This window comes from Parasteatoda tepidariorum, chromosome 6 (assembly GCF_043381705.1).
Source record: "Parasteatoda tepidariorum isolate YZ-2023 chromosome 6, CAS_Ptep_4.0, whole genome shotgun sequence".
NCBI classification, from domain to species: Eukaryota; Metazoa; Arthropoda; class Arachnida; order Araneae; family Theridiidae; genus Parasteatoda; species Parasteatoda tepidariorum.
The window spans coordinates 79474394-79489242 of record NC_092209.1 but is presented as its reverse complement, the minus strand read 5'-3'; the positions used below and the strand labels follow the sequence as shown (position 1 = coordinate 79489242).

Sequence of the window (14849 nt, the reverse complement as noted above, 5' to 3'; positions counted from 1 at the left end):
CAACAACAACTAAAACAAATAACAACAACTACTAATAACAATAACTAAATAAACAACAACTAAATTCCATTCGTTTAGCATTGCGTCATATGTTGTTCCTACTAAATCGAAGTAGTTGTGTTTTTTTCATATTATACCCATTTAATACCGAAAACTTTAAAATCACGTGAAAACGATTTTGAAAATATGATTTTAAATAAAATTATTTTTTTTTAAACAAGACGATCTTTTTCTTACTTATAAATATTTTAGAAATAATACTGTACATGCATCTGAGTGTTAGCACGCTGAGGAAAATGATGCGAAAACGATTTTATAAAATATGTTTTTTAATTAACACTTTTTTTTTAAACAAGATATTCTTTTTCTCACTTATAAATACGTTAGAAATAATACTGGACATACATCTGAGAGTTAGCACGCTGAGGAAAATCATGTGAAAAAAATTTTATAAAATATGTTTTTTAATTAACACTTTTTTTTTAAACAAGATATTCTTTTTCTCACTTATAAATACGTTAGAAATAATACTGGACATACATCTGAGAGTTAGCACGCCGAGGAAAATCATCTGAAAACGATTTTATGAAATATGTTTTTTAATAAACAATTTTTTTTATTTTTAAACAAGATATTCTTTTTCTCACTTATAAATATTTTAGAAATAATACTGGACATACATCGGAGAGTTAGCACGCTGAGAAAATCATGTGAAAACGATTTTATAAAATATGTTTTTTAATAAACTTTTTTTTTTTTTAACAAGATGTTCCTTTTCTTACTTATAAATATTTTAGAAATAATACTGGACATATATCTGAGAGTTAGCACGCTGAGGAAGCGAGAGTTTTAGTGTAGGTGGATTCCCATAAGTTTTCATATGAATGCGCTTCCCCCTCTTTGTGCGGCCCACCTAAATAACCCCTGTCAGAAAAATTTTAACACTAGTTCGTTTTAAAATTTATCGTAAAAAATTATCTTTTGCAGATTGCAGAGATCATACAGCTCCGACAATTGTAACGAAGTGAGCAAAAACGTATTTCTAGCAACATTTGTGAAAAAAACCCCCACATTTTATACTTTTCTGCGCGCAAAAGCGTCAGACGAAATCGAAACTTTAAAAACGAAACTAGTGACGCGCGGTTTCACCTGTTGTATCGTCAGTTAACTATTTAGTCAAAGGTCAAGAAAATATTGTGTTTTTTCTGTACCAATGTTTCCGCAAGAATGATTTTTTCCGCCTTTTACATTTAAAATAAAGTTAAAAATTCAGCTTCTTCAAAATAGATGCTGCCTTATTTTTTAAATTTTTTTTTTTCACGACCCCCTCGATGTGTTAAGAAAAACGAGAAGCATGCAATGAGGAATTAGAAAAGGTTAATTTTTTAAAACTTTATGTTGCATTACTTATTCCAAATATTTCCGCCCCTTACCGTTTAGGTAATTGATTAAAAATAAATAAGTTTCGATACCCATTTTTATTATTTTTGATGCATAAAAACATCCAAAAAGCGTCTTATTCCAGGGATGTTGTTTCAGGATTACGAGAGATATCGGAGGGCCGAGTGGCCGCTCTTTTGCTGGCCGGTGGTCAAGGTACAAGGCTGGGTGTTGCCTACCCTAAAGGCATGTACAATGTGGGATTACCTTCCCAAAAGACACTGTATCAGCTCCAAGGTGAGAGGTTGCTCAAGTTAGAAGAGTTAGCCGAAAAACTCACTGGAAAAAGAGGCACCATACCTTGGTAAATTTTTTTTNCTTTACCATCGACTGTAAACAGATACTTCATTTCAGGTTTGCCGCTTAAAAAAATCCCTAAGTCACATAATATTTATAGACCGCAATTATTTATGAATTTGCTTTTTTCTTTCGATTTTGTCACCGAAATCTCGCATTACATTTGAATGGCCCAGAGCAAAAGGTTTAAACTCATGTCGAATCCATTTTTGAATTGCCCCCCTTTACAATCAAATTGCCCCCCGGTGGGGCGTGGGCCCCACGTTGGGAAACACTGCTCTATGCGTTAAGAAAAACGAGAAGTATGAAATGAGGCATAAGAAAAGGTTAATTTTTTTTAACTCTATGTTGCATTACTTATTCCAAATATTTCATTTCCTTATCGTTTAGGTAACTAATTAAAAATGAATAAGTTTCGATACCCTTTTTTATTATTTTTGATGCATGAAAACATCCAAAAAGCGTCTTATTCCAGGGATGTTGTTTCAGGACTACGAGAGATATCGGAAGGCCGAGTGGCCGCTCTTTTGTTGGCCGGCGGACAAGGTACAAGGCTGGGTGTTGCCTACCCTAAAGGCATGTACAATGTGGGATTACCTTCACAAAAGACGCTGTATCAGCTCCAAGGTGAGAGGTTGCTCAAGTTAGAAGAGTTAGCCGAAAAACTCACTGGAAAAAGAGGCACCATACCTTGGTAAATTTTTTTTTCCTTCTCTTTTTTTTTTCTGACAAATTTTTTTCCAAAATCATCACATACTAACTCTATGCTATTTTGTCAAAAAATTAAAAAAAGCCATAGATTGAGTGTCTTTAAATTTCAAGTAAACTTTTTATGATGTATAATCTCGTAGGCTAATTGACAATTCCAGCTCTCTGCAAAGTCAGCGCCATTTTGAATGCACAGTTTCAGAATCCTTGTCAAAAATAAAGTCAGTACAGTGAAATGTGGGTCAGTACAGTAAAAGTGTAGCACAGTGAGATCTCCAGGAAAGACCACCCCTGTGTAGCGACTGTAGTGTATCTATAGATACACTACAGTCGCTACACAGGGATGGTATACCACTACAAAAATACAATTTTAGTTCCCTAGTATATAAGAGGTGTTAACTCGATTCTATGTTGGGATACCTTTTCTTAGATGAAGGTTGACATTGTCGATAGTTACCATCCCACATTGGTGACCTTCGGGCGTGATGTGAACATGCCTACTTTGACAGAAACTCTTACTTCGATATGAACACGCCTACTGAGATGGATGGTCCACATTAAATGATTGACTTGTTACTTGTGACATTATCTACCTCCTTGTGCTGTTGCTACTCAGTCTCGGTCACGCACAACATATACTCTCGACTGCTAAAGGCAACACAGAAGCAACTACGACCGTGAACTTAATACAACTCTCACGATCAGCACTAGAAAAGCACGGTGATCTTAATATAGTTCTCCCGGCTTCTCATAAAACAGCAATGAATCAACTAGTGGTATCCATTCATCGAATTCTATCACAGATATAATTCTGGTGGGGGAGTGCTGTAGTGTACCTACCACTACAAAAATAAAATTACAATTCCCTAATATATAAGATATGTTTACTCGATTCTATGTTGAGGTACCTTTTCATGGATGAAGGTTGACATTGTCGATAACCACTCTTCCCACATGACTTTCTCTATTTATGATCACTTTTGGAAGGAGCATAATTAGTGACTTTGTGTTGGAAGAAATCTTTTAGATAGAGACCATCAAAGCCTCTCCCAGCGACTGGGCAAACCTCCCGCCTCAAATGCAGAAAATGTCAAATAAGGAATAAGGTAACACAAAAAATATCAAAATAAAAATATTAATAAAACAAATAAGTAGATTCAAATTATTTGTCAGTGGCTCTTATTAGGGAGCTCTTTTTGGCGATTGCTGACAGAGACTGTCAGTCCTACGTTACAGTCTTAAGTGCACTAAAGACTGTGCTTTCAATAATTTTAGTTTTACATTTAGAAGTTAAATTAGAAAACAATTATTTTAGAAAAAAAAACATCTCAAGCAAACAAATCTCAAATTTTTTTTTAAGTAAACTAATTTTTATGATTTAAAATTAATTTATTTAAAATAGTTCTATTATTCATAGTTCTATTATTCATATTCATATTAATTAGTGTAATTTTTATTGATTTTTTATTCATTGATCCTGTTATTAGTTTTTAGCTGTTTGAAAAAAAAAATATAAGTTACTACAATCAAAAGCAATTAACGCATTAGTTGACAAAAGCAATTATCAATCACTGGAAAATTAATAAAAAGAATCAAATAGTTTAAAATATTATTTCAATTAAGGAAATTAACATGCCATTCATTAATTTTTTTAAAAGTTTAGTTAAAGAAATCAAGTTAATCAACAAATTGATAGAATAATAGAAACAAACTTTTGAAATATAAAAATATAGAAACCATTTGTGTTCACATTACTTGTGTCAGAAAATACTTGATTTCGCACTTTAACGTAGCAAATCGGATATTCTTCAGAGGAGCTAGGTAATGTGTATGCTCGACTTTATAACAGTATAAAATTATTCAAAATCTCAATCATGGGCAGGTCAGTGATTGCTAATTATGATTTTAATTTTATGAATCTATGTAATGAAGAAATCGTGTAATGTGGTGTCAGGTGTATGTGACAATATGCAGTATTGACTGACTTAACATCCTCAGTGGCAGATGGATCATGGGTTAGAGTTCCTCTGCCATCAGGCTAACTGTGGGAGGTTTTCGTGGTCTTCCTTTCCAGGTAATGCGTGTCATCAAAAAGTCCTCGAAAGCAAATTTCTCCCAATACCTGATCCATGAGTTCCTTTGTCTTCTGGATTGGGTTCAAAAGGACAAGGCTACGGAGTTTAACATTAGTTGTCGTAAACACAACATTGGGTCGGCTTTTCAACGACGGTTATGAAATAAAATAAAATATGCAGTATTGAGGAATTCAAGTTGATATAAAAAAAAGATGAATATAAATTAAGGAGTATTCATTGGCTTGTCTTTGTGAAATGTTCTTACTAAATGTGTTTTTTTTTCACCTTCCATAAATGAAATTTTGAAATGATGTATGCTTTTTCAAATTCTAGGTACATTATGACGAGTGAGCATACTATGGACCCGACAATTGAGTTCTTTTCTCGACACAATTATTTTGGTCTGCAAAAAGATAGTGTGGTTGTGTTTGAGCAATTTATGTTACCATGCCTTACTCTAGATGGAAAGATCATCCTCGACACTCCCTATAGAATAGCAAAGGCTCCAGGTAAAAACTATCTATATATATATTTCTCTTACACGGCGACAAAAAAAAGCCTCATTACAACTCCCCGAATGGCAACGCTAGAAAATCGACCAATGATTGCCGATAAAAATGTCACATGCCAAATCTAGTTGAGGTGGCTCAACATATAGCTCTTTTAAAAACGGAAACTGAAATAACAATTCAGCTGCGTCAATCTCATACTATTAAGCTACGCAGAAGTGAGTAGTCACTGTCAATAGATCTCTATTTTAGAATTTTGTCGAAAGGGCTTTTTTTCACGAATTTATATATTACTAATTTATTTGACGATTTTTGATTTATATCACGAATTTATTTGTTTTATTATTATTAGTTATTCGTTGAAAAATGAGTCTCAGTCAATGAGTCTTTATTTGAATTCAAATTTATTTTAATGACTTAGTATTTACTAAAAAGATGTAACTTTTTTTTTAAAAAAAAATTTGTTATATGGATTTGAATGATTGTTTTGAATTCTTAGAATTTTGTGTATTTGCTGGCAGAGTTTAATGCGTTGTGGAAAATGCTTAGCAAGCATAGTGAAAAAGTCATCTTTGAACTAACAAGAAATTTTATTAAGCAAGAAAAATCATAACTTAACTTAAACATCATAAAAGAAAAACAATCCTCTTCATAACATGAGGTAACAAATTCAATACATACAGTCCTGAAAATCAAAAGAAACGAACTCCAAATCCAATCTTGATTTGTTTTATATATACAAAATAACAGTTGCATAATGAGAGAACTTACACACTCAAAATTAATACCAGGCAAATTCTGTCGTTAAATTATTTTTAAATGTTCGAACTCCCTCTTTCAGAGGTTTTTCGAACTCGTGATCTCTGACTCTTACTCGAACCTTGTTCATTGAAATTCATAGTCTGACAGTATTTGCAAGTTATTAGCGAGCGAAGCGAGCTTGGTTTGCGAAGCAAACCATATAATATTGTGTAGCAATTTTCGGTGGTTGGCGAGCGTTAGCGAGCAGGGGGCGCAGCCCACTAGTACTCTAATAATAGTGTTTTATTTTTTTTTTAAAAAAATCCTTAATTAGTGTGAAACTTAGTTTATTAAAAACTTCACCGGCTTAAAAAAATATGAAGATGGTATAGGCCTAAACATCATCATCATAGTTGGCTAGACAGCCATGTGGGCTAATGCCTTCTTCTGACATTTTCTCCGTAATGACTTCCAATTTATCGATTATTTCCGATTATCCAGTAAAAAAAAAATTGTATGTCGTTTTTTTTTTGTAAACATAGCGCTTTTGTTATTTTAAATTAGTAACATATATGTTTGTTATTTTTAAAAGTATCTTGCAGAAAGATATTAGTGCTAGAGAGTTTTATATAGCTATAGAGAGCTTTATATAGTTAGTTATAACTAAAAAAAAACTTCTGCCACAGGGGATGAAACGAATTATTATTAAATATGTTCTTAAACTATGTTAATTTTAGCTATGTTTTTAATGGCTATGGGGTCCTGCCTTCTTGTATTTCATTTTCAAATAGTTGACCAGCCCAACCCTGCTGTTCATACTGATTATGTAATTAACAATGTGGTTTTTCTCCCAAGGCCAAGAATAAAATGTTTAATTACTATTATAGGTTTACGAGGAAGTCAAGTATTTATAAAATTTCTAATTGCAATAAAATTTATTCCTATAATGGAATTTGAGAAAACTTTCAAAAACTAGAGTAAACTGTAATTTGTTAATTTTTTTCAAACAAAGGCTTTTCTTTAAAATTTTTTAGGAAATTTTTTTCCAATTTAAAAATATTGAATGCTCATGAATTAATATTATACTAATTATTCTCTTATAGTTAAACTGAAAGCAATATTTAAGAAACTTTCTCAAACTGAATCTTTAATACAGCATACTCAAACAGCAGCTTATTTTATTGTTTGGGAAGTAAATTATGGGTCTTATAAAAAATGAAATTTTAACTTTGACTAATGATATCAGAGATTATTATGGAAATGAAGTGTTTCGTATTTTATGATTTTTCTGTAAGCTAATTATTCTATAATTTTTATCTTTGTGCAGATGGCAATGGGGGTTTGTTTCGTGCTCTACGTGAGCGTGGCATTTTGGAAGACATGAGGAAAAAAGGTATCCAATATGTTCATGTTTACTGTGTAGACAACATTCTTGTAAAGATGGCAGATCCTGTTTTTATTGGCTACTGCATAAGCAAGGATGCTAATTGTGCTGCTAAAGTAAGTGACTGTTTATCCTTCTATTTGTTTAATAGCTGGATTTCTTTAATAACTTAATGGTTTCATGTTTTTTTCACAAGTTGTGTTGGTTAATGAAGTGTACCTTAAATATGTTAATTAGTTAATATGGATGCTATTTTAAGTTGAGAAATCCCACAAAAACATACTTTAAATAGGTAACTTTTTCTGTTCACTGATTTCGATCGTTTGATCCTCAAAATATAGGCGATAGCCAGAGTTGGTATGATTTATAAATCACTTGGTTTTAAAAAAAAAATTTTTTTTTTGATTTTAAATAAACTGTTTTTTTTTTCTTTTTCGAAAAAAAACCCAACAGATTTAAGTAAAAAAATTTCATTTTTTTGCTTTTTTCTTTAAAAAAATTTCATGATTTTTGCCAACACTGGTGATAGCCATAACATGAAGAATATAATGTCAATTGCTTAGTCAAGAGAGCAATTAGAAGTTGAAAACATGAAACATTGGTATAACAGTTCCATTAAAAAAAAAAAAAATACAGAAATAAAATTTCTTTTGGCCTGGTACAATTTTTATTTTTTCCCGAGTTCTCAACTTGCTTCCCTCCCAATGCATTTTTTTTCTAGTGATTCAGAATATTTGATTTATACTTATTCTGCCTGCCATTATATATTAATTATTCAAAACTTCGTTTATGACATCACTTTCTCGCGGTGAGCCTTTAAAGTGTTGACAAGCATTTTAGTTTTTAATTTATTACCACTTTATGGAATAAAATCTTTTGAAGAAAGTGTTACAGTTAATATTCCTGTTTTTCTATAGATATCTATATGTTACTTGTTATGTTTTGTTAGTTGTCTTTGCTTCTTTTATATTAATGTTCTGTGATCTGTTGACAATATATAAATGTAAAAATTAAAAAAGCGTAAAAAAAAGACTGCATAGTCTTTAGATTGCTCACATTACAGTTGGGATGATGGAAACATTTTTAAAAGCATGGGGTTAAAACTGAATAAAAAAGTACTATAATTTCATTTACACTGTGGCTAGTTTGTAGTAGTTAAATAATAATTTTAATTATTGTTTTTTAAAGGAAAAAAACAATGTTGACAAACAGTTATTGACTAAAGTCACAATGACATGTGTAACAGCACAATCAAGAATACTGAGTTCTACGTTAAATTACTTAAGTAAATAAAAGCTGTTTTAAAACCTTTCAGTGTCAGACATTTTGTCTTCCTTTTTAATTATCCTAACCTGCAAGAAATAATGGTCTTAATTATTACCTCTTAATCATAACATTTGGCCATCTTTATAATGTATGTTCTTATGAAAGATTTCTTTTTTGTCTTAGTAGAAGGCAAAAATAAGTGCACTATTTTGAACACTTGTTATTTTTGTAAATGTCTCAAATAGTGGTTGCCGAACTTATGATGAAGCTTCTGAACTACCGTAGCATTTTAAACCCTAGTGTGAGCGACTAATTAAAGAAACTACGGATTTTTAAAAAAAAAATCGTTTTTATCAAGAAGAATCAAGGTTAGCCAATCTCGGTGTTATCACTATGTGCCGAAAATTTCCCTTGCGATCTATTAACAGCCCTCGACCTCAAACAATGTGTATGTTCCAGAGCCTGATCTAGGAAAGCGGGGGCCCTAGGCGCTGAACTTTCAGGGGCCCCCAGGTTGTTACTTTGAACCGAATTTGTATGTTTAATTACGAAGAGTTTTTAAATTATTTATAACATAAGTAAATTGCAATATATAGGTAAATTTAGGGTTATACTTAATTCAATTTTTGTTAACTCTTATTTCTAATAGACAATTCTTAAGGAAAAACAAAAATAGATTATATTTGTAACATTTAGGGGGCTCCCAGAAATCTGGGGGCCCTAGGCCTGTAGGTTATTGTGTTATATGCATTCACTTTTCTCTTTTTAACACAGGTGGTGGAAAAAGTCATTCCCACAGAGGCTGTTGGAGTTGTTTGCAGAGTAGGGGGAAAATTCCAAGTGGTTGAGTACAGTGAGATTTCCTTGGCAACGGCAGAGAAGAGAAACCAAAATGGAAGGCTTATGTTCAATGCTGGAAATATCTGCAATCACTTTTTCACTGTTGATTTTCTACATCAAATTGGAAAGTATGGCAATATTTTCATACATTTTATTTCATTAAATTTTTTTATGAAGAACATTTCTTCTGTCAGTTATATAGAACAATACATATTTACTTTCCAAATGTTTCTGCAATAATCAATTTGCTTCAGTTATTTATAGGCAGAGTGTTTAAAACCATCATATAAAGATATATATCTTTTAGATGGTGTGTGGGCTTTGTTAAAATATTTCTTGGGGGTACAGTATGAATTTAAAAAATTCAAATTGTGTACGTTGCGCAGTATCAAAATACAACCTCTATAATTTCTCATCATTTCAAATGATAAATATAGGAAGATGCCGGGATAGCCTGGTCGGTAGGGCGCTGGGCCCATATCCGAGAGCTCGTGGGTTCGAACCCCGCCGGCCGAAAATTCGCCGTGTAATAAAGTGACTGACGCACGTTAAATCTGTCGAGCCGCAATAGTCCTCCATGTTCCCATAACAAATCAATACCGGGGGTACTGGATTAGAGATCGATCGTTCTCTGATTCAGATCAAAATTCTGATCTGTGGATGAATGAATGGATCCGCCCTATAAACGGGGTGTGACGTATGGTGTGGCAGAAGTCGAATTCTTAGCCATAGATGGCGCCACTGGAAAACTAGAACAATCGCACTCCCTCTGCCTAAACAGGCATACGTCAACAACAATATAGGAAAATGATAAACGGGGGTCATTATTAAATGTTATGTAATGGTTTGAAAAAGTATGAAAAGTATTTTTCTTTTATCTTGTTTATTTTCTAGCATTTAAAAAATTTTTTCCGATCATTATAAGTTTTTTTTTTATCCAAAGATAATTTTATGCAAAAAAAATTCTACAATACTTCGTGTAAATTTTCTGTATTGAATAAATTTTTTTAAATATTACCAAGCTTATATACATATGAAAATTTTCCATTTTCAGAAATGGTTCCTGAAAGGCAAGACAGAAATTTTTATATTAAATTATTTTTCTAATGATGGGTTGATGATTTAATGAGAATACCTTTGTTTTATTTGTATAGGGGAGTGTCGGGTACACCCGCCCACTGTCAATTTCATATGTATAGAATATTTTTTCAAGTCAATGGGCCATCGGACATTAATTGTTATATTAAAAAAAGATTATTTTCAAAGTTTCAAGTATTTATGCAGCTGGTAACATGGTAAACAATAGTTTTGAAAATATGTTGAATACAGTAGTCATGATATTAAGAAAAATCAGTGAATTTTGTGATAAAAATGATAAATGAGGTTTATCTATTGTCAATACATTGGTCGTTTTCATTTACACCTGAAAAAACAGTCAAAAAAACATAATTTTTGTAACTGGGCTGGGCTACCCGACACATTTTGAAAAAGAACTGAAAAGCATGTTCTTTTAAATTTCTATTTTTTTAAGTTAAACTATTCTTTTTTTTGTTTATTCTTTTTGCATTATTTAATTAGATGATAAAACAATAGAAACATACAAAAATATTGATTAGTACTCAATATTATACAGAAATATAAGCAATACTCCTTAAGTGGGCGGGGCTCCCCAACTTTCATTTTATTTTATAAATGTCACTGAACAGCCAACCCAAATGTTTGGGTTTATGACTACTCATGTTCAACTCTGTAGCCTTGTAACTTTGAACCCAATCCAGAAGACAAGGTAACTCCCGGATCAAGTATTTGGAGAAATTTGCCTTTGTGGAGAACTTTTTGATGGAACTAACCTGCATTTGCATTACATGGCCAGGAAAATCTCCCACGGTTAGCCTGACAGCAAGGGGACTCTAACACATGATCTGTCTACTACGGAGAATATTTTATGTGAGAACTGTGGTCGGTGCGAGCAGGATGCAGAATTCGTATTGACAAGCCATCGCTAGGATTCGATCGCTCTATCCCCTGAGCCATCACCGCTCGATTTGTGTACTTTATTTTATTTTATCCGTCATTAAACAGCCAACCCATATTTGGGTTTACGACTTCTAATGTTCAACTCCGTAGCCTTGTAATTTTGAACCAATCCATAAAACAAAAACTCTTGGATAAGTACCCCAGAGGTATGATTTGTAATGGGAACATGGAGGACTTTGCGACTCGACAGATTTAACGTGCATCAGTTACCATTTTACTATGTGGGGAGTTCATGGGTGCAAGTCTTCCGTCTCTAGGATGGATTTCCGTCTTTCGAAAATGTCCGCGGACGGAAGTAAGACGGAAACAAGACTGACTCGAAGACGGAAATCGGAATTTTTTTTTCCTGTCCTTAAAAATATTTTTTAGGTCTACGTTATTGGTCTACTCTCTTATGCCCTGTTGTTATTTTATCAAAAGACAGATGAATAAATATTTTTTGTACAGTATTTAAACTTGATGTATTATGGTAAAGCTTTCTTAGATAGTTTGCATATGTCGAGGGGGTATTGTGTAAGTTAGGTATTTCAGTCAAAAAATTTTCAGTCTTGGCCTTTTATCCAACTTGCACCCATGGGGGAGTCTTCGGCTGGCAGGGATCAAGCTCACAAACTCTTGGACGTGGGCCCAGTGCCCTACCAACCACGCTGTCCCGTCCTATTTGCATACTACTTTGTTAATAACAAATATATCTTAGTGAATATGAAAAATAATTATTAAACTTTCTTTTAGGGGTGATAAAAAACTCAAACATCATATAGCACAGAAGAAAATTCCTTTTGCTGGTGATGATGGAAAAACAGTGAAACCGATCAAACCCAATGGGATGAAATTGGAGAAATTTGTTTTTGATGTATTTGAATTTTCAGAGTGAGTGATACTTTCTGTTGTAAATAATTAAATTAGTTTAAACTGTATCGACTGCTACATTTTTGTTTTATATGATCTATCATTGAATCACTTTTTTTTAAAAAAAATGAATTTAATTTTTCTTATTATTGTTCAGAAAATAATTTTTACTAAATCAACTAATTGTTTTTTATTAGTTTATTTACTATCATTGCTTTTGTTACGTTTTTTGTTTTTCTTGTTAATTAAAGAAGAAAAAAAGATACACAGCAGTTTTATTGCTTCCACTTTGTAATCGTCATAGTCTTCATTGTCTTACCTTATCAGTCACCAAATTGCCAAAATTTTGAATACGTGATAATTAAAACAAATTTATTTCTCCTGTTCAACAAGCTAAATTTCATCCTTTTTGAAGACCATCCAAATGCTTTATTTTACCATGCAAATTGAAAAAGCAGCGTATATTTCAAGAAGCATAACATCATAGAACAAAAACAACATATGTTTCTTGTAATTGATTTTCAAGAAAAATGATTTGATAATTATTTTCTTTCTTTTGCTAACGTTGTCAACATTAAAATAGAATTGCAAGAAACTGATGGAAAAAAATTTTATTCTCTGAAGTTTTTTTCGAAATATTAATATTGTGCAATTATGCTATTGATAATTTTGAATTTTGTGTCACGCCGAAGTTTCTGTTGCTCTGTAGTATTCCTATGTGGATATTAAAAGCTATGAAATCAAATTTCTTGTCAGTATTTGATCTGCATAAATTGGGCAAACTAAATTTTACCCTTACACTTTAACCTTAAGAACACAAGATATATATTCCAAATCAAAATATTAAACAATATTCTACCACCCTAAAGAATGTTTGTTAGAAATTTGCACTAAAATTATTCAAAACTGCACCTTACAACCACTGACTTAGGTGGATTTCTGGAAATCATTTCATATTTTGAAAAATTCTGATCTGATAAATTAGTTAAAAATCTTCCTATCATTCAATTCTTTTCAAACATTTGAAATTCTATTTTCGCTTTTTTCTAAAATCTGCAACAACTGGCGTTCTCCCCCTACCGCACCACACTTTTTCTTATCTCTCATTTGTTGATTATTTTGTATTCTTTCTACCTCTATTTTCTCCAGGTTGTAATTTCCTCCTACATCTGTTTTCCTTTTCTCTATTTCAACATTGAAGACTATTCTTAGTTATAGATTGTCTATTTTTGTACTCCATTCTGGTTATTCATGTATATGGTACAGGTAGTATAGTTTGTCTAAAGTAAGAACTCCCCTATCCTTTCGTCTGGACTCATGGCGGTGACTATGGTAATGAGGTATACCCATTTCAAGTAGGGGTGTGGGATCACTGTTTAGGACAGGTTTAAGCTCGGGTCCACGAGAGACAAGGAAGAGGTTCTTTGGTCTATTGTGTTAGCTCTAGAGTGAAGAGAAGCTACCCTCCCTGAAATGTGCTATTCTTGTTCCCATAGCAGCAGGCAGCCTCAGACTTTGTGGTGGGGGGAGGTCTTACCATAGACAAATTACGCTAAGGTTAATTGGTTATTAATAGTAATCATATTGATAACAAATAGGCCAGTTAAAAGTGAATATATTTAAAGAATATACTATCACATTAACTTGACTATTGATTATTATTTGTAACTGACAATTATTAATTACCTGTAGTTACAGTTAAAAAAAATAAAATTTATAACTTTAACCATAATGTGAATGCTTGACATTTTGCTTTGTTTTTTAAGAAATTTTTTGTTTTTGCAGTAAATTTGTTGCATGGGAAGTGAATCGGGATGAAGAATTCTCCCCTCTGAAAAATTCTGATGATAGTGCGAAGGATACGCCCACCACCGCTAGATGTTCTCTTTATGCATTACATAGACAATACATCAAAAGAGCTGGAGGACGATTTGAGGATGACAAATGTGATAGTTTTGTTTCCGTGTAAGTTCCTGCATTAAGTATTCTCTTTTTTAAAATTTGAGTTTATGAAAAGTTTATATATTTGTGTTTGAGTATTCACTATCTAAAGTCTCTTTCTACCAAAGTTAAAATTTTTAATTTTTTTCCATTGATGGACCAACATAATCTTGATGGTAACCATCAATAATTCCATCATGAACCAGTATATTTTTTGATAAGTAACCATCATCCCAATGTAGGAATTCGAATTGATTTAAGATGGACCAACATAAGAATAACAACTTGTTTGTTTATGTTGAACCATCACGAATTCCCATCATAGTATCTTAGAAATCAAATGTTGGAATGATCATGAACAACCCTCATCTCAATGTAGGAATTCGGACTGATTTATGATAGTCCAACATAAAAAATATCCAAATTGTTTTGATGGTAAATTCCTGAGAACCAACAAGAATCCCCATTAAACCATCCTGGAAATGTATAGTTGGAACCATCATAGATTGTTGGTTCATGAGAGTCAAACTTTTCTTAATAGTTAACCATCCTAATGTATTAAAGTAGCATTTTCCATCATGGAATGATGAAAGCATGTTAGCATACCAAAAGCCATGAGCACATAATGGTAAATGTTGCATGGTGGTGACCTTCAAATGATGTTTGACTATCATGAATCTCACTGAAACCAGCATAAACCATCAAAATGATCTGAAGGGACCATCAAGAATTTTGAATTGAGTGAGGACTGTTCTTAGGCTA

At 32.4% G+C, this 14849-nt stretch overlaps 1 protein-coding gene across 3 annotated transcripts in view; it reads left to right on the top strand.

Moving 5' to 3' along the window:
• Positions 1-14849, top strand: part of LOC107446185 (UDP-N-acetylglucosamine pyrophosphorylase mmy) — a 59707-nt gene that overhangs the window by 35262 nt on the left and 9596 nt on the right. For all 3 annotated transcript variants that reach the window (XM_043045852.2, XM_043045853.2, XM_043045850.2), the window contains exons 3-8: positions 2227-2431; positions 4854-5029; positions 7098-7270; positions 9195-9388; positions 12030-12167; positions 13932-14111. In XM_043045852.2, coding sequence (XP_042901786.1) covers positions 2227-2431; positions 4854-5029; positions 7098-7270; positions 9195-9388; positions 12030-12167; positions 13932-14111 — 1066 coding nt within the window. The remainder of the gene's footprint in view (positions 1-2226; positions 2432-4853; positions 5030-7097; positions 7271-9194; positions 9389-12029; positions 12168-13931; positions 14112-14849) is intronic.